Source organism: Sinohyriopsis cumingii, chromosome 10 (genome assembly GCF_028554795.1).
Source record: "Sinohyriopsis cumingii isolate HCF-2022 chromosome 10, ASM2855479v2, whole genome shotgun sequence".
Taxonomy (NCBI): domain Eukaryota; kingdom Metazoa; phylum Mollusca; class Bivalvia; order Unionida; family Unionidae; genus Sinohyriopsis; species Sinohyriopsis cumingii.
Window position 1 is genome coordinate 52412703 of NC_142970.1, and position 27420 is coordinate 52440122.

Sequence of the window (27420 nt, forward strand, 5' to 3'; positions counted from 1 at the left end):
TGACAGTGAAATGTTATTGTGCTAAATGATAATGATGATGGTGAGTCTGGAACTAGAGATTCGTCAAATCAATAAAATATGTTTATCCAAAACAACTAAGGAAACGCAGTGGGTAAGTAAAGCATGCTTCACACGATGTTCTTACGGGTATATATTGTCTAATATGTGTAAATCTTCTGTTGAATACACCATACCGTGCCTACAGTTGCATCTTGATCCATTGGCAAGAAAAATTGCTGAAAAAGAATCATTATATAATGTAAACCTAAATTTATTAGTAGTTTCTCAGTCAAACAGCTATCAATGTCAAAGTATTTTCGACTATTATATATTACGGATCTCTAATACGTATAAATTTTATGAAAAAAGTCCTGTTATTTAATTTGAAGGGTGGATACCCCTTCCGGCGTCTTCAGCAAATTCTGCAACTATAAATAGCACACTAACTAAATGAAAATTAATGAATCATTTTTAAGAGAAAATAAAATGAAAAAGGAAACTCGTTCTATCTAACTGATGCACGTTTTAATGAAAATGCGATCGTCTGACATCGTGTAATTTCTAATGAAAGAAATAAAGACTGTGCGAATGAAGTTTTAATTGTTTCTTTTCATGTTAATACATTTTTCAGACTGGTATAACATGTATGTTTAATAAAATTGTGTAACGCTCAGTTATAAATGGTATACATACTTCGTTTGTAAATTAAACTTGCTGTCCATTACTTACTGCTGTAATGGTTGATGATCTCCCACTGACAGTCCGAGGAGTAATGTATTGGCAAGGAGCCCAAGCTAAGCCAAACTACCAAGAAACAATACTATATCTAACAATTCTAATCAAAATTATGTAAGTTTATTGGTTGGTAATATTTCTCATAAACGTATAGTTTATTTCACACATTAAATACATTATTATACAAATTGCTTCTCTCGAGGTAATTGTTTTGATTTTGTCAAAAGCTGAGGACAAACGCATTATATCCAACCAAACAAGATTATAGTAGAGCAGTTTCGAAGAAAGAATGCAAACAATAAGTTTATTAATCACATCATGTAATGTCTGAGCATGCTGGAACATATTTAATTTTCATAGTCAATTATAGCAACTTGTAGTCAAATGGAAGTAAACACTGATCTGAGAGATATCCCTGTAATCAGCCAGTCGGAACTAGACTATGTGTCATTTTTTTTAACTAAATACTTTTATTTTTCAGATGCTGAAAACAACGTCGTCCTCTCATGCATTTAGATGGTAGAGCAAATTTTATTACACGAGTTTTATTGGCTCCAAGAAAAGGAACTAAAACCTTTATGAACCAAAGACAGTAAAAGGAGTTTATCCGAAGATGTATGTATAGACAACTAATGTAAGGAAAACATATATAGTGATAATGAGACAAAAGGTTAGATGGAAACAAAATATATACAGGTGTCAGATTATAATCATAATTTAAGGTGCATTCCCTTGGCGATAGGAACTGAACGATATCGGCGTCATTTCACGTTGTACCGCTTACTTAAAATTAAGGTGGGGATTCATTGATTATGTAAGCTTATTTCTTAATCAGCACAAGCATTTATAAAAGGTGTTTTAAAAAAATGCTATTTCCTAAAATATTTGACATATAAATTGCCTACATTATTATTTTGGAAGTATGTCCGCAAACGCCCAGGACTCAATGAATCGACCCGAAAGTGATAAATATATATTCCGAATAAAATTCACCAAACTCTTGCTTCAAATATGGATTTTTTTTTATAGAAGTGAGTTCTGGTTGTACATCGGATTTTGCTTTATTTTTAAGCACGAGGCCGTGGAAATGTCAAGATAAGGTTTTCAGATTGTTCTCTGTGAAAATGTTGTGAGTCTATCAAAACGGACAATCCTTTACATTCATAACATCAAAGTCAAAAGCACCGCAATTTTCCCAGGTTCATATCACTTGGTATTCCTTTATTTAAAAACAAACAACAACTTTCATGCTATAATTAAGTTCATCGGAAATGGCCGGCGCGTTTAAGTATGATATGATATAAAATTTAGGATGAAGATGGAATACATTTATGAAGAAACGATATTTTGTCTTTAGCTATGTGTCTCGTTCCTCTTTCAATTCCTATTAGTATCCATGGAATAATGTCATAAATGTAGTCGAATTGGAGGCGATACCAGATTGCTTTTACACAAATCTCACAGCTATTACTTTAGGTTGATTTAGGAGTGGGTACCACTCATTCTTCACTCACTACGAATTATCAGATTTCTCGATATACCAACATGGTGACAGAAACGAGTTATGTTATAGTTTGGGGATGCAAAATTCACATCTGAGTAAGAAAAGAAAAGTAACCCATGTGGGGCTCATTACATCATGAAAATACATTAACGTTTTCGGCCGCTGCCTCGTATTTTCGTTTGTTGCATAATGACCCTTGCAAGTCGGTGGATATCTCTAGACGATTATGCCTCTACCCATTGTTCTGACAGGGAAATTCAATAAAAAGTGGAAATATCCTATCCCCACTTGAAAATTGCTTACACAAGTCAATATTAAAATAACTGTAAAACATATGAGAATGTGAATTTATGTCTAGAATAAGTGATATTCATTAATTTGATATATATATATATATATATATATATATATATATATATATATATATATATATATATATATATATATATATATATATATATATATATAGATATTAATATATTACCTTCATCATGTAAAAGACAGGGTCCGGTTTTACTGTCACTGCCGAACAGCTTAGCATACAGTACTGAAGATGACACATGAAAGACATGACTTTATTTTCTACATGAACAAATAATTTTGTTTGACTTTTTGCACAGATTCTTCTCACTAAAATAGTATATACTTACATTATGCAGGGCTGGACAAACCATGCAATGGTCTACTTGACTAGAATCAGAATGTTCATGAAGCTGCACAAAAATATGTTGCTTTCGTTTATATTCTATGTAAAATTATGAGCAATAATGTAGGAGTTAACATGCTCAGGAAATGCTTGAATTTACACTGGGCTTCCAAGAAATGGATTCTTCATGACTTAGATATATTTTGTGATTAAAAGGTTTTGTGTTCATGCTGTGAAGCAATGGTTTAATTGTTGCCCGTTGATCCAAGCGTTTAGATACAATTTAGTATACTCGTCTCTGAAGCATTAGACAGCATGTACATCTTATCCTGTTTTACAGATGTGATCGAGGAAGCAACATATATTCTATGAATGAGAACTATAATAAGTTAAGTAGTCGCGACTGAGTGAATGGCCTAAATGCGACTTTGATAGAGTAAGTTAAAGCAAATATACCTTAAACGTGTTCGTCAACCACAGTAACAGCCCCTCAGCATGTGTCCTACGCTTTGTGTTTGACTTTCTTATATTTTAACATATAGAGACAATGTTGCTATGGCAAGACATCTAATATGAGAGTGCTTACCGTATTATAGTTTGTTTCATCCTCGCTTATATATGTGACCCATGTGCGTGTTTGTTATGAGTGAGCGTGCAAGAGAGTGAGTGAGTGATCGATCAGTGCACAAAACGCATGAAACGGACGATAACGTCTAGCACATGGAACCTAATAAAAGCCCTAGGCGCTAGGGACGAACACTATCTTAGTCATTTTGTACCTGTCAGTGTTTTTATTTGCTTCCTTTTATATCCAGAGATTGTTGTGTTTTCAATGACTTCTAACAAATAAGCACGACGATCAGTCATATATATATATATATATATATATATATATATATATATATATATATATATATATATATATATATATATATATATATATATATATATATAAAGATATAATTTCACAGGCATTGAAGATAGGGCCGCCATGTATAGCCTATTTTGTGCTGAAAAATGGCATTAAACCGTACAACAACACAACACTACCATGTTATTTATAAGGACTTGCAGCGATATACGCATACAATTGTCTCACGAGAGTGAAAGTAATTAAAATATTTTCATAACAAGTATTTTCAAATCATTGAATTCCAATTGTTAAATCACACAATTTTGTACCCATTATTATAAATTAAAATTCGTGGATACGTTTAAATTCATGGATACGTATTTATGCTGCTTTGTTTGCCCCTTTTGGTGACACATATTCAAAATACTTTGCTAAAGCCGGTGTCTCGTCATATAAAGACGGATTTATTAACAAACAAACAGAAAACCACATTATAAGAACTGATGTTCCCCGATTTACGGTGCGAATACGGCAAGACACTAACTGACACTAAATGATGACGTTAAACACGGAAAATTAATAAAAGCTGAATACAAGGTTTATTTGAAATAAAAGCGTGTTTAACAGAGCTAATGTACTGGCAGAATTGTTTTTCTTAGGTGAATAAGGGTCAAACATTCAACGGCCACAATGTCACTAAATGATGAAGGGGAAAGCTGATAAACTGCACGATATAGTTATACAGAGCTGCATAAAGAGTCTCCAAATAATAAAGGAAATTATAGAATGGAAATAAAATAGAAGGCATAAGATTTAGAGGAGATTAATGTATTACAGATAATGCGGAACGCTAACAGTAAAAGTGAGCCAAGATGCTTTAAGAAAGATGTTGCATAACACATTTAGTTACAATCCATTAAGAATTAAGGTAATTATTGGATGATGAAAATCCAACTCAGAAACACTTTGACACAAATTCGTTTAACATGTCATAAATGTCATTGTGGATACTAGGTGTCTGTAATGTCCATAATAAATAAGGGAATTTATTGTGCATAAACTAATACTTCCAGTGTTTTCGTGACTCGCGATATGTCTGCCTATTTTGGGCATGGCCTTGAAAAGATGTAATGTTTGTGCATCGGGCTATGGAAATGAAATGCATTACTTTGGGCTCTATCTGTCAGCATTTCAGCCTAGTAACTAGGTCAGGTTTATAGGTGGTCTCACAAAACTGAACGTAACAATGCCACTAGATAGTTGAAGATATTAAGCAAACTAAACCGATCTTGTAAAAATTGGAAAAAAGTAAACATTTTATAAAAAAAAGAGAAACAACAATGAATACAATGTTATGTGTTTACAACATCTCATTTATGGAAAAAATACTAGAGACTTTAGAAACAGGCTATACGCACGGGAACTTCTTGATAATCCGTTCAATCGGCAAGCTGACAAGTTGGATAACAGACGATAAAGGAGGTATGGTGCAACTTGCAAATTTAGAGACATGGGTGATGCAGTATTGTTCTAAGGTAACTATTTGTATCTTTTAAATAATGTATGTATTTGCATGATTCTCAAAGATATATATTAATGTTACAAATTCAAGAAGTCATGTAGTGGCTGTTCGTGTTGGCGTCTAGAAATCACGTTTTCAAATACGTTTAGAATAGAAATGTGGGATATTTGTGTAACTTTATAAATATCACTTTCCTTAAATTTAAGGACAATAGTCCTTTCTAGACGTAAATTGAATGCGACATAAAAAAAACAACACAAACTTGGTTCAAATCTAATAATAAATGTTGATGTTAGTGTTAGAGCCTATACTAAGATGACGGAAGAAGTGATAGTTCTGTGTCCCTTGCCTTACTGTCACGATCGGTAAGTAGAAAAAATATAATACAATTTTTCCATGTCGCCTATATAAATGGAAAGCATGTGAATACTATTACCTTATTAATTGTTTTCAAAGGCTATTTTCACGATTATAAAAATGGGGGATAGAAAAATGTTGATAGTTTGAGAGAGAGAGAGAGAGAGATAAAGTACCATCAAAACCATGATCTCGATTTTTACACGTTGACTGACCTGAAATAAAAATGTATTTTCTTATTTGAAGCAATTCTTGTTCCTGGGAATGTTACGTTAATCAGATACGTATAAACACAATGCAAAGTTTTGTCTATACAAAAGATGTTAATTATAGTAAACAGTTTACACCCAGTTATATGAACAGATCAGAAAAGTAAGAAATAATTGTGATCAGATATTAAGAAATAAATATTTCATATGTATGTATGTATGTATGTATGTATGTATGTATGTATGTATGCATGTATGTATGCATGGCGAAGAAGATAAATGTGTTATCGTCAATTTGCATATAATGCTGGTTTTCTTTAAAAACATTTATCAGCTTTCGTCTTTATAATGGAACCATAAAAACTGTGCAAGTAATTCAATTTAAAGATTCGGGACAGCAAAACCCCTTGATTTAGCCATATAAATGTTGGTTTAATTTTATTGAATTTAATTCAAACAAATGTTTCTTTCAGAATGCAAATATTTTGCCCGTGTTTTACACAGGTTTCCGATGAGATACGATTCGATTGACGTAAATCGAAATATGATTGATGAATAGAAGTCGAAGAAAACACCGCCTAAATTCATTTATGAAACAATGAAATGGAAAATAAACATTTCGTATATAAGTTTACAAAGTTATAAAAAAAACACAACACTAGTGGAATGTCTGTTTCACGAAAGATTTAAAATCTGTGTGTGGCAGGCTCACTTCAAAGAGGGTATTGTTAATGCTTGCAAGAGCTCGAGGTGGAAGTCTGTGCAAAGTGTTACAGGTATCAAGACCAGTGATACATGAATAGAAAAGGGCTTCGTAATAGTTGTAAATATGATAAATCAAGCTTTAAGTTCGTTCAATGTATTATTTAAAGTGATCCACAACTGTTACACTCTCGCTATTAACCACATCCCCCAATATCACCGTCTGGTTAAGGATCAGTTATTTCACTGAGCTAAGTTGTATCACAGCTACTTAATTTATTTTGCTTAATTTCAGTTGTTTGGTTGTCGTTATCTGGTTTTACACTATAGCATTTTACTTTCTTTGTGGTTTTGTGTTCAGTATTTGAAATATTACATTACAACATTGCTTATTGGGTTGCTCATAATAACAATGATCACTTATAGCACTACACACACACACACACACACACACACACACGGATATATATATCTTCCTTTATAAAAGTGTAAGATGGATTATTGAACTATTTGAACAAAGGTTAGAAATTATTTCATATCAGCATACTATGATTATTTCCAGGATGGTAGGCAACATGTCCGCTACAGTGACATCCCCCTGATGTGTTGTGATGCGATGAGTAATATGCTACAAATAAATTAAACATGCATATAGGCAAAAAGCAACAACAACGACGGTAAAAATATCAGCAAGATCAATGTCACTACTGATACTAGTGATAATAACTGTAATAATATAAATGATAACATATGTTGTTAGTGTTGTTGCGTAGGAACTCAAAGTCGTACTCAAATGACATTTACTAGAGCTTTTAGTATGCATATATTGATGTTTGATGAATATTAGGAGTGTTCTTTATCGACTACCGTGGTGACATACGTCGTTTACAAGCACATCTGAAATCTAAATTTAATGTAATTTCACCACGAGGTGAGCGACAAGTAAGCCGATCAACACAGATGGCTGACCATTTAGTAGCTGATGGACTGTATCAAAATTCCCGAAACTCGTGTGAAAAGTGTTAATAAATACACATGCAGACACTGCAAATGAGAAAACCTTACGTATAATTGAACACAAGTAGTTGTATGAACCACTTGAGAGCCATATGGGAATTAGCATTAGCCCATATGTTTGCACTATACATCACTTGAAAGCAAAATGGAAGTCCTATGTTAACGTCGGCATTGTTTTATCCCTTTCCATGTTCAAATATTTATACAGCAGTATGGGAAAAATCTTTTTGATTACAATCCAATCAAACAACTCTACTATCCAACTAAACGTGTAGCAGTGTATACACATATAATCTATACTCATGTATTAATACACTGTCACATAAGGGGGGTCTAGATGTAAAAGAAGGATGATGAAATCAGCCCACGCTCTCAGTCAAACATGGAAACGTAATATCACACAAGGGTTGGACTGTTCATACACACGATATACCATCAAACAATCATACTATACTATCAAACAAGGGTATGAGTGTTTATTGAGACACTATGTGTCTATACCTATAAACATATTATCCATTGTGAAGGTTTGGAGTGTTGATAAACACATACAACTTACAAAAGCACAGTTCCCATCATCAATAATAATGGTAGGATGTAAAAGAAGGTGGATGAAGTATCCATACACCCTCACACGCAAGCAAAATGTTGACTTCATGTCGCCCCTTGGGGAAATATATTTTAAAATATTTGGATTACTATCTAAAGCTCCACATTCTGCTATCAATACACAGTGTGATGTGACCAACAACCAACACCGCACATTATACCATCAGCCAGACATGTGTAGTGTCCAGTTCCACACAAATTCTGTCCCGTGGGTAGTGACCAGCATCCAGTTATATATGATCCCACATACGATATCAAACATGAAGTGTGTAGTGTGTAGTGACCAACATCCAGCCACCGAATATCCAGCATCTCACATTATATATAATCAACACCTTTGTGTAGTGATCAGTACCCAACCTATAATATGCAACACACCAGGCAATATTGGCCGCCACAACGAATTATATAGCAGAAGAACGGACGTGGACGAAAATATCCCTTCGATTCCGTACGTGAACATGAATGTAAACAGTTGTAAAACCCTAATCGATAGCGAGAAAGACCATTTAGACACAATTTGTTTTCGACAAACCACTTCACCATTTTTACAACAAATAAACTTGTTTAATAACATTAATAATAAGAAACTTATATAACTCAAACAAGAATATAAATCGACGCATTTTAGACAGGGACGTGTTTATAAGGTTGATAACGTTCTGGAATCAAATTTGATTTCCAAATATGCTGGGATGCTATATGACTGGACGGTGAGAGTGTTGATAACTTGGACCTAAATGGTAAATAATAGGTTGTTGGTCACTCTCAACGGACTATTGATGAAATACAGTTTATTGTTAAAGGTCATGATACCTGCCTTATCTGTCAGAAAAAAGAGACATTGGACTCTAGAAAATGAACCTCTAAGAACCCGTAAAACACGAGTGAGGCAGAAGTAAAGATACTTGTTATCGATGTCAGGAGAAAAAGACATCTCCTTTCAGAGTGTACTAAGGAAAAAGAAAACAAAAATAAGGAGCTTTCAGAAGCAGAAAGCAAGAAGAAACAGTATAAAAGGAAGAACCCATTCCAGTAAAGACATTCAAAGTGGAAGACAGTAAACATTTAAACATATGCAGTGTGGTACGATGTGGACTGCTGGATATTATTTTAAAAAAAAATTAACTTTATGTTTGCTATAGAGGCCATACAACTAAAATATATATTGTGTGAGAGAGCGTGAGTATATCTCATCACATTCATTTACATCCCTTTTCACCTTGGGTGATATTATGCCTGTGTGGTTTGCACTTATTGTCACAGAATGATATATAAACATGCTATACTCGGGTTTCGTTACCGAGTAAAGCCATCACGGAGGGTGTTTAATTTTTAGCCGTGGATTCTTCACACTACATTGTTCGGTTTACCAATTGCCCCTGATACAAGGTGCCTGCAGTTAAAAACCCATTTACCCCGGATTCTCTGGACGTATATTTGACTACAAGGAGGGTGCTTAAGCCCAAAAGTATCGCAGTGTAATCACGCTGCAGCAGGTTATGTCAGGAGTTTATCCGCTTTACGGGCATCAGCTTCAGCTAAACTACACAGGTATGTGAAATGTAAAATTGTCTCCCTTTTATGCTATCCGTTTAATATGATATAATTTTTATCTATTGGGCGTTTCGGAAACTGTTCCATATTTTACAGAGTCAGACCTTTGTCACATAACACCATGGTATCAGATAAACAATAGTCTGTTTCAAGTTAGTCATACTTTAAAACTAAACAGTCAAATTGAATTCAAGTATGCATTACATATATTAAAGGAAGAGTAATGGTCGAGTTCTTTTAATTAAAGAAGATTATTCTTGTCAGACATAACTCGTATAAGAACGTGGTTATTATAATAATTATCTTGTACGGTAATTCTTCTGATATGATATAAAGTGTAAGAATGCCAATTCACATGCACGCAAGCATGATGCATTTTAATGTTTTGCACTTAACTACTTAACTGTGTCTATTGCACTAATGGTTCAATCATTATCTTATTAGCTGTTCTGTGACGGAGTGGTATAACGCTTGGGTTTTGTACAGTCTGTAAGCTGCTGTCGATTGTGACGTTGGCTCGGAGGAGGGTATTGTTTGATTCGTAGTGAGGCACTAGTACATCGGGATCAATTGGTCTGCAGGGAATAAGAAAACTCTCGCGGGATCGTTCTGTAGGCTGGGGGAGGAGACTATGGGTGTTGTCTGCTCGACCATTGGACGCGAGCTATGCAACTGGAAATACGTCATGATCGTCAATTGCACGCCATAATATACACGAGTACCGTCTTTGAATCAGCATTATTCAAAATCGGTATATGAGTGAAAGACAATAATACATACATCCTACATATGAATGAAACATACAATATTCATATTTTTGTACAAACTTATCCATGGTGATATATCCATATATCAATCATATTTGTTTACATATATTATATTTGTTCGCAATTTCGGATTATTGTTTAAATATTCACTGCATTTATATGTTCCGATTAGTTCCGTTTACCGTTTGAGGACGGTGTCATTTCTATATATTAGTTGTTGACCTCTGTGCGCATCAAAATTTTCCAATCAATTCCCGTATTTCATAATCAGGACTATGTTGTCAAATTAATTGGTCAATCAATTACATTAGAAATACACATCTTATTCACGAAATTCCTTTCTGAATCCTCGCTAAATTCAATCCTAACTTGGCTACACCATGCTAAATATATAATGCGTGTATAAACCTTATACCCTTTACGTTGGATATGTTTGTATGGAAGCAAGGCTTGTTAGAAACACTCATACCCTTGTGTAATAGCATATTATATTTGTTTGAGCATATAGCGTGTATATACACACTCATAATTTTGTGTGATAGTATGTATGTTTATGTGAGTGTCTCTTTCGTACCCTTCGGCTTTTTACTACACCCCTCATTAGTGATAGTATGTTTATTGCACATAAGTATAAATTATTAGTACAAAAACGCATTTTCGGTGGTAGCAGGGGTTTGCGATTGAATTGTGATCAAATATAAGGTGCTGAATAGTATGTGTGTGATGTGGCTTGTAATATAAGAGAAGCTGCTTAACAGTAAGGATGTGTTTGGATAGTATATGAAAACTTATGGTGGAATAGAATCTAAATATTGTAAAATTACAGTTCACTTTTACATCTTTTTGTATGTATGCAAGCTCAGCCTGTATGTAAACAGTCTCACATTGTGATATCATGGTTGTATGGACAGCATGCGTCTACAAACACGCCTATCTGTATATGTTATTCTTGTATGCATGTATAGTGTGTCAACAGTCATGTCCTTTTTGCTGGATAGTATGTTTGTACTTATGTCAGTACTTTACGTCTATAAACACTCCTGCCTTTGTGTGATAATAGAGTATGTATGTGTGAAGCTGTAACGTGTATATAATCGCTTCTACCCTTTTCGTTAAATAGTAGGGATGTATGTGTTGGATGTTATACCAACATAATTTAGAAATATATTTCGCATACGGCTCTATTAACCTTTCAACATGGAAACTGCTTATACCAATTCCCAAGTTAGAATAGGATTTTCAGTTTGGCTTGCAACCGCCATTCCACCCTTAAATCTAGGAATAATTTTCAAATCGGCTGTTTCGTTTGACTCCAAAATGCCATTGGTTCTCAACTGTCATATTTTAAGGTCACTTCCAATAATGTTACCATGTAAATCCATTTGAAATAGCCGCCTTCAACAATATTACCATATACCCACAATGTTAAACATGGATTTATCATAGGATTACACCTTTGGCTCTCAAGTGGAACATAATGTTAACCTATGGGGCAATGCTAATTACTGCATGTCTTTCAAGTGGCCCATTCAAACAAATCTGCATAGTGTTTCTCAAACTCATTTTACAAAATCTGTAGCAGGTAAAATGTTCAAACTTTTCAGGGTGTGGTACAGTCAAAAAGCCTTTTTTATGTTTCATGTAAACGAAAAACTTCGGAACTATATATAGTACACCTACAAAGTAATCGATGATGACGATGATGATGATGGTAAATAATAAGCGGAGATAAAAAAAATACGTACTTTTCATTTTCTCAATAACATCATGCATGCAGTGTGGTCCAAGCTGAGAAGATCGTGCATGCAAAACACGAAGTTTATGAATCACTGCAAATTGTGCAAAATCAAACTGTATGATGTTGCAATACATTTTAGGACAAATAATACAATGGTTACATTTAGTCATATTTTTAAGACGTTATCTTAAACCGAAACACACTTATCCGCTTTCACTAGAAACAGTAATACAATTTAGATAGAATATGATTATCTCAGTTACAATAATATCTTTACTTGTAAAGCCATATTAAAATATAATCAACTAAAATGTTTCTATGTGTGTGTGTGTGTGTGTGTGTGTGTGTGTATGAACGATAGACAGACAGACAGAGATAGATAGATAAATAAGGCGGATAATCTTACCGGAGACAAGGGAATGACACTGACCATCATTTTCTAAAGCAAGGAGCTCTATAAGAGAAATGTCTATGGTATTTGACTGATTATTGTCTACAAATAATGTATACAAAATAATGTTAACGGGAAGGTTTCCACTAAATTATATCACGGTTACATCTGGAAAATCTTAATTTATTAGGTAATATACTCCAAAATCAGTTAGAAGAGAATATAATCAAGTCCCTATACGGCTTGGACTATTAATATATTTTGTTTTCTTTTATAAAAAATATTGCTCAACTCCATTGGTGCACAATATGCAGTGAAAGTTACCATGTAATCATAATGTCCCTGTCACGTACTTGGTCATTCACTTGCAATTTTTTTATTTTATAATCTTTGATACGAATTCTCACAACGGAATAACATTGCTGTTTCTAGCAGTAAAACAGGCGTTAAACGTGTTTGACATGCACAAACACACACACATATCACTTGATCACGAGGTGCAAGAAGAAAAATACGATGAAATGCATATGCATCCTTGTCTCTGTATCTCTCCTCCCCACAAGCGGAAACCTTCTCGTTAACATTATATATATATATATATATATATATATATATATATATATATATATATATATATATATATATATATATATATATATATATATATATATACCGTATTTGCCGGCCTATAAGTCGCTTCGGATATAAGTCGAATAAGCAAATGTTGCACATTTTACATCCTCTATCCATATATATGTTGATCTTGAGTATAAGACGAGACCAGATCAATACCTCAGATTGTGTTTTTAAATTCGTTTCGAACAGCATCGCGACTTTTATCCTATCTATAACTCAGCAACATTTCCAGTCTAAATCTTTAAACCTAACTAACAGTACCGAATTTGTTTCACACGAAATATTTTAAATGTATTATGTACATATAAGCTACATATAATGACAGTGACCCGAGCATTTGAGTATTATACAGAATGAAACTCGCGATAGTGAGAGGAACTTCATTATAATAACTTCCGTATTCATAGATGTTCAAAGTATCACTATCATATTACCATCAATAGGGAAATGGCATTATTAACACGAAACAGCTTTTTTCCATTTGATAGGGTTTTTGTGGGCGGTATGGGTGGGCAGGAGAGATACAGAGAGTAGGATTCATATGCATTCCATCGTATTTTTCTTCTTGCACCTCGTGATCAAAATAAAATGTGGTCCGATATATGAGAAACAGTGAAAGAAAGTTCAGCTCTTCGTGTGTTTCTTTTACCACATTGCTGCAGATTTTGTCAGAGAGAGAAACATCAATAAATATGACAGTAAATGTAACCTATGAAAATACATACCATACTCCTTCAGGGTTTAAATATTCACAATAGTTATATCCATATAGACTACATTACGTAATATACCAGGAATTACCATTTTGAATGCTGTCTAATTGTCTTTGCAAGTATAATGACCTCTCCATTCCCAACAAATACAATTTTCTTTAAAATGCATGTTACTCTTCCAGTACTTTGGCGGCAATAGTTGTTGTTCTTTGCTTATGCCATATGCACTTTTAATTGTTGTAACCGAAAATGGATATGGTACTGCACTTGTACACGAGTAACATGTCATCAGGAAAGTGAACAACAGAGATTTACAATCGTATAAATATCTGTGTCTCTCTCAAGGGGCATACGGTTTATTTGATCATTAGGTGCAAGAAGAAAATTATGATGGAATATGTCTCTGTCATGGTTATTCATCTTCAAACTCGTAAATTCCAATGCACATATAAGTAATGAAATTTAAACAACATATATTACAAACAAGGGGCATTATTCGTGCATGCTGCCTTAAAGCAAGTACATCTGATCTATGTTATATTTTTAATACTGGCGATTATGTAATTGTTTAAAATACTAGATGTGTGGGATCCATAAAGAAGTCGATTCGCGCTGCTTACCCGGTCCTTATTCAAGAACCATCTGATTTTAAAATACCGTATACTGATTTTAAACCTAGTGTCAAAAAGTCCTTACGTCAGAAGTGGCAGGCGTCATGGAATGATGCAGTGAATAACAAACTTCATGCAATCAAGCCAACTCTAGAAGAATGGACTCCTTCCTACAGATCCATATGTAAGGAGGAGGTAATCATTGCAAGAATCCGAATTGGTCATACTTATATCACCCACTCCCACATTTTACACCGGCCATCTTGTTATTTAGTTGGTCTGTTCCTTGCTTAATATAATCCTCGTTTAGGTGCGCAAGAGTTCAGGTATTGATATTCGTTATTGACCATCCTAATTTGCAGCGCGTATGTGGAAAATATGCCAATTGAAACTATTAAAAGATCAAGGATATTCAAAAGTAATTGTATAACATTATATATAGTCCATACAAATCATTGTTTCAGTTATCAATGCTACTATCACATTTATATTTACCACCGATATCTCTCGTTATCTCTCCTTGTCTATTAGTCGGATTGTTTCAGTTTTATGACCATGGAGAGACTTGTTAGTCTAAAGTATTTGTTTTTGTTTTCAAAAGCAAATATATTGTTATATGAAATAGTATGTTTATTTAGTCTTCAGAGACAAGATGAGAGTTTCTGATGCATCATAAGTATATGTGTTTTACCAAGCGAAGGAACTTGCAGAGTGGACCTTTTCCTGTCAGGTAATTACATTGGGAGCGTGTGACAATATACACAACGGTTGTTGAAAGTACAAAAATGCTATTATAACGACTTAGAAGATTGAAGATTACTCGGTTTAACTTCGAGCGCAAGGTTCTTTCAACTCGAAGTGCTTGTTTTCTCCTGTTCCATAAATTTACACACAGTTTCCCTTTACTGAGAGATTTCGATAAAATGTGTAACATATTACATGCCATCAGAAAATAAATATGAATGTGACATGACTATATAAATATGGTCTCGTTGCTATTAATAATAAACGTACCAAAGCAAATTTGTTTCAGTGACACAGTAAGTCGTCTTGCACTTGAACAGAAATATAATTCTTATTAGAAGTGTATATTTGATAATGTATGTTAAAAATCGTTTATCTTCTTTCGTGATGTACCTACTAAATGCCCGTCAAATGTATGTCTGCAAATCGTTTTAATTTCCATTATTTTCCATATTATTCCGTATTTATGTCATTGAATCTGTATATAGGTTATATTACGTACCTTTGTATTCCGTAAAACTTTCGCAGCTCTAACAAATGAAACAAAATGTAACAATTTTATTATCAAAATATTATGAATCACAAAATAAATGTAATGATGTATGCTTCATTACAAAAGCTACGTAATGATGTTTCAGAAATATACCATTAGTATTGAACCAATGGAGAACTTAGGCCTATATCATCGTATTTATTTCAAATCCTCCAATGAACAATTTTTATTTGATTTTGTTTTCAATTATAACTTATCTATATTAGGGATTATTTTACTATGATATCTAACAGTATTTTGCATGTTCCGTGTATTAATTAAGTACCCTCTGAATTTTACAAAAGTGAGAGTGAGACAAACTTCAAGAATGAACTTAAAGTTGGCAAAGAAAATGCCAATTGTATGCAAGAAAGATGCCATATTTCTTAACTATGTTCTTTTTAACAGAAGATTTGGAATCGGGAATGCGCAGTAACCCGATATCCGACTAGGGATGAAACCTACTGGGATAGAGGGAGAAGCAACAAAGCCTATTTCTTTTATATTAATGTATTTCAAAAATATTCATCAACACACCAGCTAATCAGTATAATACTGAAAAACATATAGTTCTAGATGATGTAAAAAATGTCCATATTGCATTTTTATTTCAAAGTTTCAAATAATCATGGACAAATCACCTTATTTTTACTTTACCGAGACATGTGTTTACGTGTACGATTTTTGTGTTAAATGTAGATATTGAATACGAACATTAGACTTGATCCTTGTTCCAAGCAAACGCTTAGTGTAGATGTCATACATAATACTAATTTTATTAGAAACACGACACTTATGTATCTGTCTATATATCTATCTATCTATCTATCTATCTATCTATCTATCTATATATATATATATATATATATATATATATATATATATATATATATATATATATATATATATATATATATATATATGCTTATATGTATTTGAAATAAGTAGATGGTCAAGGGAAAAACTTTCAATAACTTTGAGATTAATTATTAAGCACAACGTTCCCAACAACCGATACAATTTCCAATGTTGATTTTATTGGATCCAATAGCGCTCCTTCAATGCAGTACCTAGATGAAGAAGCTAAATTGTACGATAATTTAATGTATAATGATTTCTTACGAAATTTATTGCATGAATTATAAATGAGGCAATTTCATCTTCTCTCGTTTTCTTTTAAACTGATACTAAAAACCATGGAATATTGTTCCATAAATGACTAATGCAGATGGACTAGACAAAGTTAAAATATGGGCACCTTCATACTGAAATACTTGTTGAAAATCCATATTTATTTGATGTAAACACACCCTTCCTATTCACCCTGTGAACCTTTTCGGCATCATTTAGATGTTTTTTTAAAACATTAGTATACATTCCCAAAATCAACATTAATGCAGAATGTACGTGCCCGGCATATCTAAACGAATGCTATTCACATGTTAGATCCGTCAAAATTCCATGGTACAAACATTTGGATGCATCCGGATAATAGCTACTCCTGAAACAACGTGATAGATTAAGTGTTTGCAAGCTCGGTTCATATTCATGGCATGCAAACTATGGTCCATATCATTTCGAAAAGTTAGTAAATTATTGCTAATCTGTATAATAGTTTTCATTTGTAAATCTCTGTCGTTTTTATTTTATGTTATTCAGATTTTCATTTATTCTGTATCTGTACGTTTTATTGGTTTCGGTGACAACTCCAGTTCATGTATGATATCATCAATTGATGAAGTTTATTAAGCATTCAGTTGATGATAAATAAGGAAAATCGTTGTATAAAATATAATACTTGTTAGGAATTTAAGGGTTAGTAGACGTATTAGTGTGCCTACTTGCGGGGTCACTAGACTCTTCAATTACATGTCTCACATAATTAGTTTAATTTACTTTAAGGATTCAAATAATAGAGCTTAAAATTAAGAAATAGTTGGCTAAGATTGTATTGTTACAAAAGGCGGCAAAGAGAAAAGAAACCATTCTGCAGCAATATACCGTGTTATAGTCTCTTGAAATATTGCAGCATTAACAAAAAGCAGGCAAAACTTGTACTGAGTGTGTTTTTGGTCACCTCACATTTGCATAAATCGTAATGCTGTCATAATAATTACTTCTCAGGTGTTAGGATTTTGAAAAAGTAATTGTATTATTTGCGAATACCTTCGAAAACATTGACTGCACATATTTGCTTCATACCAGATGCACTTGTATGGGATTAGAGTTAGGATACAATTATTTACGACAATTTCGCTTTGGTAGCTAATACGTGCAGTAATATTTTACTATTTCTTTCATCTTCTAACGATACAATTTGAGGAATTCATACGTGCCTTTACTCTTTTTATGTACGTTGCGCAGAAAGGGCCATATTCTGAATTTGTGAAATTCAGGGGGGAAATTACCTCATTAGTTACTAGAAAAAAGCGTTAGTTAAGTAAGTCCGCAATAGTAATTGTGCCTTGTTTAGTGTGTAAGCTTTAAGCTGAATTTTGGGAAGAAATTCTGACTGTGTACTTATCATGTATTGATTGTTTGTGAAAGGGACATTATGGTGTGAGTCCTTAGGAAGGGCCATACTTTATTAGGTAATTATGTGAGGAGCTATACTGAATAGGCCAGTACAACGAGGGTAGGTAGAGAACTTAGTTCGTTTGACACCGTTCAATTAGACTAGATGGCGACAGCCAGTTAGTAGGTGAATTTAAGTCCATAAGTACTAGTTATGCTACTAGTTGAGTTACGAAAGGGCCAAGTTAGCTGAAGATGTGGAGCGAAGTGTTAGAGAAGACAAGGCACAACAAGCGGCGCATCGAGAAAAAGAGAAAGAGAAAGACAAGCACCAAACTTAGAGAAAGAACGAAAACCAGTGGAGCGAGAAAAAGAAAGAGAAAGACAATCAGCCGAACGAAAACTGGAACGATGAGCAATGGATCGAGAAAACGAGAAAAGACTCGAGTTAGAGCCAGATTACATGCAGGGAAAGAGCTCGGGAACACAAACAGGCGTTAGCGATGGGGATGATGAGGATCGAATTCATGTCAAGGAGGGGTGACGGACTGTATGAATGTTCAGGACCCACAAATAGGCGAGCTGAAGACAAACGACCAGTACAGATTACCATGCCCACGTTCAACTCAAAGGAAGAAATGGTTGACAAATTTTTGACCCAAATTGGCACTGGTTTATCAGATACCCAAAAAAGCAATGAGCTATCAACGTCGTAGCAATCTCGTATTCTTGCAGGGACCCTATAAAGATGTTTACCAAATTATGACGCGGACTGACGTGACGACTGAGACGCACTAAATGGAGTGCTGTTACGATACCATGAGTTGATGGCTGAAAGTTTCAGAAAACACTTCAGGGAGTCGTCAAAACAAATTACAGAAACGCGCGCTCAATGTCATGCACGAGAACGGGTAAAGTTTGATAAGTGGATAAAAATGACGTGTACGATGCTAGCGTTGGAGGGTATACACAAAGAGATGTTAACTAAGCATGTTTTAAGTATATATTTGAAACATTTCATCCTTTCCTTATTGGAGCAAGAGTTCTCGAGCTAAGAAGATAACAGTGTGATGGCCGAGCATTACAAAACGCGAACTCCCGTCGAAACACGTGTGGCGCAGTGGATTAACCTGACATTCACAAACTCCTGAAGGCCATCAAGGGTCACCCTAAACACAGAGTGGTCAGAATAGTGGGAGCCTAGGGCCTAGTAATTGCAGCCTTGATCATCTCTGCTGGATGTGGAAGACCGAGGGGCACATACTGGGTCCCTCGGACGCAGAGGAGTTCACCTATGCTATGTCTGCATCAAGTAAAGCCGCGTCGTTAAGGATTGTATAAAGTATCGTCCGACAACAATCAATGCGGCAACTCAGTGTACTGTTTAGAAGCGGAATACAGTAGAGTTGACGAACATAGTGGTAGATACGGTAAATGACATGTTGGCAACCGTGCTTTTTGATACCGGCCGTAGTTAATCGGTCTTGGCGGATAGTGAATATGTCAAGCTTTGAGATTACAGATTCGAAACGGTGGAGGTCTAGTTTGATAACAGGATCAAAAGATTCACTTCCGGTAGTGAAAGTTGATTTAAATTCGCTGCATGTGAAAGGCCGAATCAAAACAGCATAATTTGTTGGGACTGTCTGACTACTTGACCATAGGGTGTATGTATGTGTTGCCACAGCCCAACCCTGTGACATGTACACCTGTGCACGTGGGGTGTGTGGAGACAAGGCCTATGAGGAAAAACTCAGCGTCAAAGCCGTTGAGACCCATGACTTTGCTCATAGACAATTTTCTGCCTGGCGGATGTGGAAAAAACTTCAGCAGGAAGATTTGACTCTTATAAAGGTATGTAGGTACGCTAAATAAAAGCCCATACAGATATCGACAGTGAGCGATGTGAAGGTTTTGTTTAAACGGGGTATCTTGCACCAGTACTCCAGAAAAGGTTCAGATGCGTTTAAATAGGTTATTATGACGTGAGCTAAGTGAGCAGAAGTACTTAGGTTGGCACACGAGGGTCCTCACGAGGGTCTACTCGGAAGTCACATGGGTGTGTCAACGACCACAGGTAAGCTAGTGAGGGAGATTCATTGACCACGTGTATATGGAGATGTGCAAATGTTCTGTTTGTTATGTGAAAAGGGTCATCAGAGTGGCATCTAATACTTCCCATTGTCCTGTGCTACTTGGAACCACCCCTCAGATTGTTTAGATTCTCCTGATTGTGGCGATGAACCTGATTTGTACGATAAATCTTGAATCTGAGAGATGACATAATTTTGTGTTACTTATAACTGATTATGCCTCCCTATTTCTGTAAACCGTTGTGTGAAGAAAACATTGACTCAATTACGGTGCCTGGGACAGTGTAAGGTGATTGGTCTAGTCTGTGTATTCCTGAATAGTTATTAACCGACCAGGAGACACAGCTTGAGTGCAACAGTTCGAGGTGGGTGACAAGTGTTGCTATTGCTGCCGTTATAGTAGAAGAAACTTCATGTCTCTTGGAGGGGCTGGGGCTGTCGTTATAACGGAGAAGAAGGTGGATAAAACTGCCATATCCGGGTAGAGACAAAGAAAAACTCTACCCCATCAACTTAATTGAGCGCTGTCACGAAAGAGAAACACTACCCCGGGTTTGCTACAGATGTAACTAAAGAATCCACGACAACGTAGTTGGTAGAGGTAGTTCCTACTTGGCTGTTGTCGAGGGAAGAAACTTACATCGACGTCGTCTTTGAAGAGACGTTACGATCAGAGTAACTTAATGAAGTGGGGTCCAAGACTACTCAAGCGTCTTCACAGAGCAATATGGCAAGATAGTTTTTGAGGAGTTCAATTTGAAGTTACTGGACGAAAATCCCGTGAAATTAAAACCATATCCACTACCACAGGCACAATTAGAAGCTGTCTGAAATGAAATTCAAGATATGATGGACTTAGTATGATCATATAATTTTGCTGAGCAAGGCTTTAGAACGACTTAGACAGGACTAAACCGCACTGCTGTCTGAGTACCATGTAGGGTTTAGGAAACTAATATACCTAGGAAACACCCTCAACGAACACACGATAAGCCCATATAGTTCAAACGTTACCCAGCTTAGGGACACGGTACGAACAACCACGTGGAGGGAAGTTTAGTCTGTGTTGGATATGGTAGGGTACTATTGTCGGTATGTTGCTAACTTCAATGTTATTGCTAGTCCTTTGAATAATTTGACTAGGACGAAGGCTCAGACGAAAGTTATCTGGACAGACACATGTGAACACTCATTACAGACGTTGAAGGACGGCCGACGTCAGTAGTGAAAATTCCAGAGGTGACAATAGACTTTGTCTTACGAACTGACGCTTCTGACAGTGGTTAAGGTGCAGTGCTATTGCCAGAGTATAGTGAAAACTTCTGGTTGCATATGGTAGTTGGAAATTGTCGACTGCAGAGCGCAATAATCCGGTCTCTGCCACAAAACGCTTGGTAATTATTGTTGGGGTATCTAAATTCTAACGTTACATCTATGGACAGTTTTTTAGAAACTGCCGACGAACAAGTCGCTTATTTTGCCCAAACTAGGTTGATAAATCGACGAGTAATGAAAGTCTTTCTTTCTTGAGCAGTATCAGGTTCAGGTACGGTATATTAAGGGTAGCGAGAATGTAGGGGCTAATTGTTTAGATATGCAGAGGGTGTCTGAGGTGAAAGGTTCAGCTGAAGACGTTTAGGTGGTAACCAGGTTACGTGTCCAAACTTTTGGAGCTTGAAAATCCCGAATTTTACTCTCCAATAGGAGACCTATGTAAAAGTGCTAATAGTTTTCAATTCTCTCGCAGCATTTTGATCGTGATCAGCTTGATATATAGCAGTTAACATTAACGTAAATTGCTGCCTGCGAAGAACATAATATACTGTTTGGCAGCATGATTGGATCTTAATTAGGGCTCCAATAGGATAGCAGTTCGACAGAAATGCTAACGTAGGGTTAAGTACAGGAACACGACAAAGTAGATACAATCCAGAGGCAGTTTGTAGCATTGGAATAGAAATGTAATACAACGATTTTTCTCTTCAAGAATAGTTATTAATAAAGGTGGACTAGAGAGAATTACTCTGATTTCGATAGGTCTGTTGCAGTTTTGGCTAGTAGATAAAGTTAATCGTGATTGGCTAAGATAAACGAAGCATTGTGCAATCCAAAATGATATAAAGATTTTAACTAATCTCCTTCGCGAAATAAGGCAGTCTATGTTTCTGTAGGAAGTCTGAACATAGCTTCGAGGAATAACAAGCGGTTCTCGTTAAGTCGTCTAAGAGATGAGTGTATAGAAAAATTTGAGAGACCCGGAACAAGAGTGAGGTAGATTCGACTGCAGTGAAAGAGAGAGACACGAAAAGGCACAAAGGTATTGTTTCAAACACATGCAATATGATTATTTATGTAATGTTTAATTATTTGTTGCATTTATAGATTTTAAGATCATAATTCAATTTTTCCTGAGTTCCGAAGTTCATCGGGCATTCATTGTGTTGAGCGTTGTACGATTCATGTGTTGTAAGAATGTCATACAATATTTTATGTGCGAATATTGGTCTATCCCCGGAAAGGAAAAACCTAACAAATTGCTTGGTTGGGTATTATATTTATTTGAAGTGGAAAATAGCTTCATACATGTGCTATACAATAGGAAGGCGTGGAGATTGCAACAAAGTTAAGCTTGAACCGAAATGTTGCAGAGAGAGAGAGAGAGAGAGAGAGAGAGAGAGAGAGAGAGAGAGAGAGAAGAAGAAGAAGAAGAAGAAGAAGAAGAAATACGGCTACGATGACCAGTCACCAACACTAGCTTCAATAGAACCGGAAGCAACCTGATTATGCTGACATACTCACTCGATTCTATGTGGAAATTTATCTTATCGGTATAACCGAACGGTTAATTTATTTTTCTCATAAGTTTTGCAATTCTGTTTCAAAGAGAAAGTGTATCATGTATAATATTCAATTCACTTTGTTTAAATAATTGATTAAATCGATATATTTTGTATGCAGGTTCTCGTGTTGTTTTCTTGTATATCTTTGCTAAGATCTCTATTGTTACATCCATTATTTTCATATTTATTTTATTGTTTATTCGATCTGGGCAGTTACACCGTGGCCTACTATCTCCTCGATAGTGAAAACCAAAGCACAATAGCAGGTGGGGATCAATTCCACTCCCTCCTTCACAAATTCATTGTCATTACTATCATTATGACATTTTATGGGGATCAAATCATATAAGTGACAGAGGTCACAAAGTTGAAGACTTTATTTCTAGACACGATCTGTGTCTATATAACACCAAAACACCGACATATTTACACCCAGGAACAGGTACATACACGTGCATTGATTTGACAATTTGTTCTCCTTCGCTGCTTTTGAACTGCGAATGGAAGGTCGCTGTTGACCTTCACAGCAGTGATCACTTTCCAATATTCCTTGAAAATATTAACTCTACAATTGATGACGTAATTCCACAATGGAATATAAAGAAGGCTGACTGGAATAAATTTGAAACACTCTGTAAAACTAGGCTAAATGCAGATCCAGTTTTCAATGTTAATAACCCTATTCAACATTTTACATCTATTTTAATAGAGATTGCAGAAGAATCCATTCCCAAGTCCTCGCCGAATTGTAAAAGAACCCCAAAACCTTGGGTCACTAAGGAATGTAAGGAAGCCATTAGACTACGCCGAGAAGCATTGAAAAAATGTAATAATCATCCGACGCCCGAAAACTTAAATATATATCGTATTGCCCGGGCCAAAGCTTGCCGCACAATCAAAGAAAGTAAAAGAGCATCATGGAAGAAATATGTTTCCTCTTTAAACTCTCGTTCCTCTGTTAAGAAAGTTTGGGACACGCTCCGCAAAATAAACGGAAAGAGAAAACACAATTCTTTCCGACATCTGAAACTGAACAATAACAATTTTAGCTCAAAACGTGACATAGCAAATGTTCTTGCTGATACATTCTCTAAAAAATCCTCATCATCTAATTATTCAAAAGCCTTCCGAAAACTTAAAACTCAAAAAGAAAAGTCACGTTTAAAATTTACATCCAACAACTCGGAAAGTTATAATCAATTGTTCTCACTATCGGAGCTTAGGGAGGCTTTAGATAAGGCCCATGATACATCCGCTGGGCCTGACGAAATACATTACCAGTTTTTGAAACACCTTCCAGAATCATCATTAACATCTCTTTTGAAACTCTTCAATGATTTATGGATTACTGGTAATGTACCAAAAATCTGGAAAGAAGCAACTGTAATACTAGTTCCTAAACCAGGTAAAGATAGCAAAGATCCCAACAGCTACCGGCCTATTGCACTCACCAGCTGTGTGTGCAAAACAATGGAACGAATGATCAATTCTCGGCTTGTCTGGTACTTGGAAACTAATAATTTAATATCTCCTTTCCAAAGTGGCTTTCGATATGGCCGTAGCACCAACGGTCATTTGGTTAGACTAGAAACATTTATTCGCGATGCATTTATCAAGAAAGAACATTTAGTAGCGGTTTTCTTTGATTTAGAAAAGGCCTATGACACGACATGGAAGTACGGGATACTAAATGACTTGCACGATCTAGGTCTAAAAGGCCGTCTGCCCTATTTCATATCAAACTTTCTCTCAGACAGAGAATTCAAAGTACGAGTGGGCTCTACCCTCTCAGATCTGCACGAGCAAGAGATGGGTGTGCCCCAGGGCAGTATTTTATCTGTGACGCTCTTTAACATCAAAATTAATAGCATCACCAAGTGTTTGACTCCTGGTGTGGATTGCTCGCTATAGGTTGATGATTTTCTCATATGTTATCGATCAAAGCACATGCATACAATTGAAAGACAACTTCAGCAAAACATAAACAAGATTCAAAATTGGGCCAATGCAAACTGTTTGAAATTATCGAAATCAAAAACGGTATGCATGCATTTCTGTCAGTTACGAGGACATCACGATGAACCGAACCTCACGCTGGATGGAACACCTACTCCAGTTGTTGAGGAAACAAAATTTTTAGGTATAATCTTTGACAGAAAACTGACATTGATTCCACACTAAAAGAACTTGAAAGCTAAATGCTTAAAAGCACTTAACCTACTTAAAGTAGTAGAGCACACTGACTAGGGTGCTGATAGAAAAGTCATCCTGGATTTTATACAGAACGTTTATTCGCTCCAAACTGGACTATGGTTGCGTTGTGTATGGTTCAGCCAGAAAATCATATTTTAAAATGCTTGATCCAATTCATCATCAGGGAATAAGACTAGCTCTGGGAGCATTAAAACATCCCCGTGTGAAAGCCTGCTAGTTGAAGAGATCGAACCACCGTTATCGCATCGTAGAGAAATGCTTTCCGCACAGTATGCTCTCAAACTAAAATCAAACCCTCAGAATCATGCTTTTTCGGCTGATTTGCAACCCAAATACAAAACATTATACGAAAACAAACCAAACGCCATACCTTCCTTTGGTATTAGAATATCATCCAGCCTTGACAGCACAAAAATTGATCTTTCTACAATTCAGAAAACGTCCATCTCCGAAACACCACCCTGGCTACTTAAACAACCAGACGTTCTTTTTACGCTACACGGTGGAAAAAAATCGGAGACAAACCCTTCCGTCTTCCACAACTGTTATCAAGAACTTCTCACCGAATATAGAAACTATACAGGAATTTATACCGACGGCTGAAAGGATGAGGAAAAGGCTGCTGCAGCCTTTGTTTGTGGAAATCACACAACACAAGTACGCTTACCAAGTGGGACATTAATTTTTTCAGCCGAGATCAGAGCAATAGACTTTGCTCTGCAACATATAGCAAGCAAAAGTATTTTGAACAGTATCATCTTCTCCGACTCTCTATCAGTACTTCAGTCACTACACAATAGAAAACTGGAGAATCCATTATTGAAAAACATACTCGTCAAAAATACCGAGATGAGTGTCTCCCACGATATAATATACTGTTGGTTACCTAGCCATATTGGTATTAAAGGTAACGAAAAGCTGATCGCGCTGCTAAAATGGCCCTTACTCTAGAACCATCTGATTTTAAAATACCGTATACTGATTTTAAACCTAGTATCAGAAAGTCCTTACCGCAGAAGTGGCAGGCATCATGGAATGATGCTGTAAATAACAAACTTCATGCAATCAAGCCAACTCTAGGAGAATGAACTCCTTCCTACAGAACCATGCGTAGGGAGGAGGTAGTCATTGCAAGAATCCGAATTGGTCATACTTATATCACCCACACCCACATACTAAAAGGTGAGGACCCACCCGAGTGCGTTTCTTGCAATGAACCATTCGCTGTCAAGCAATTTATGGTAGAGTGTTTTGACCTGCAACCTACGCGCGATCGTTATTACATTGTGCATGACATGAAAGAACTTTTTGATACTATAAACATCACTCGTATTATAGAGTTCCTGAAGGCCGTAAATATTTACTCTAAACTCTGACTTTTATGCTATCACCTTGTGCAGTTTTATGCAATATATATACCGTCCCATTTTAATACCTTTTCATCATTTTTCATTCACATAGAATATTTACATCTCCCGTTCATCGGGAGGCTTTATTTTGCATCGTTACCATCTTACCGTTTTTAATTTCAACCATTTGTTCTTTTATATCGCTGGTTTATATAGGACCTTTTATAATTTTTTAAAAAGATTATACAAATAACATTTTGTTTGGCCCTAAATAGCCTAACAGTGCTGATGCGCCGTTAAAAATAAATAAATAAATAAATCAATCAACTATTATTATGAACAGCAAAAGCGTTTCAACGCATCGGAAAAACATACCACATATATGATTTGCAGCTGTTATGCAGATGTCAAAGTTTGCATCACGGAAAGTATCATCAGCTGATTAACTATGATCGTTATAACTCGGCCGGAAGCTTCGACTGTTTCTGGCCGGTCATTGTGAAGGTCTCCAGTGGGGGTTTTCCATAAGATTGACAATTATTTTTTTAAACAGATATTGTCAGTGGA

The 27420-nt window shown here is 35.6% G+C and overlaps 1 protein-coding gene across 2 annotated transcripts in view; it reads right to left on the reverse strand.

Moving 5' to 3' along the window:
• The window catches only part of LOC149790157 (uncharacterized), a 37400-nt gene that overhangs the window by 4503 nt on the left and 5477 nt on the right, over positions 1–27420 (reverse strand). Inside the window, exons 4-11 of one of the 2 annotated variants that reach the window (XM_089972148.1) lie at positions 15814–15841; positions 12623–12670; positions 12224–12307; positions 7076–7156; positions 5794–5832; positions 2724–2786; positions 730–804; positions 195–236 (exon numbers count right to left, since the gene is read on the reverse strand). In XM_089972148.1, coding sequence (XP_089828274.1) covers positions 195–236; positions 730–804; positions 2724–2786; positions 5794–5832; positions 7076–7156; positions 12224–12307; positions 12623–12670; positions 15814–15841 — 460 coding nt within the window. The remainder of the gene's footprint in view (positions 1–194; positions 237–729; positions 805–2723; positions 2787–5793; positions 5833–7075; positions 7157–12223; positions 12308–12622; positions 12671–15813; positions 15842–27420) is intronic. The other variant, XM_089972149.1, reaches the window with a different exon arrangement.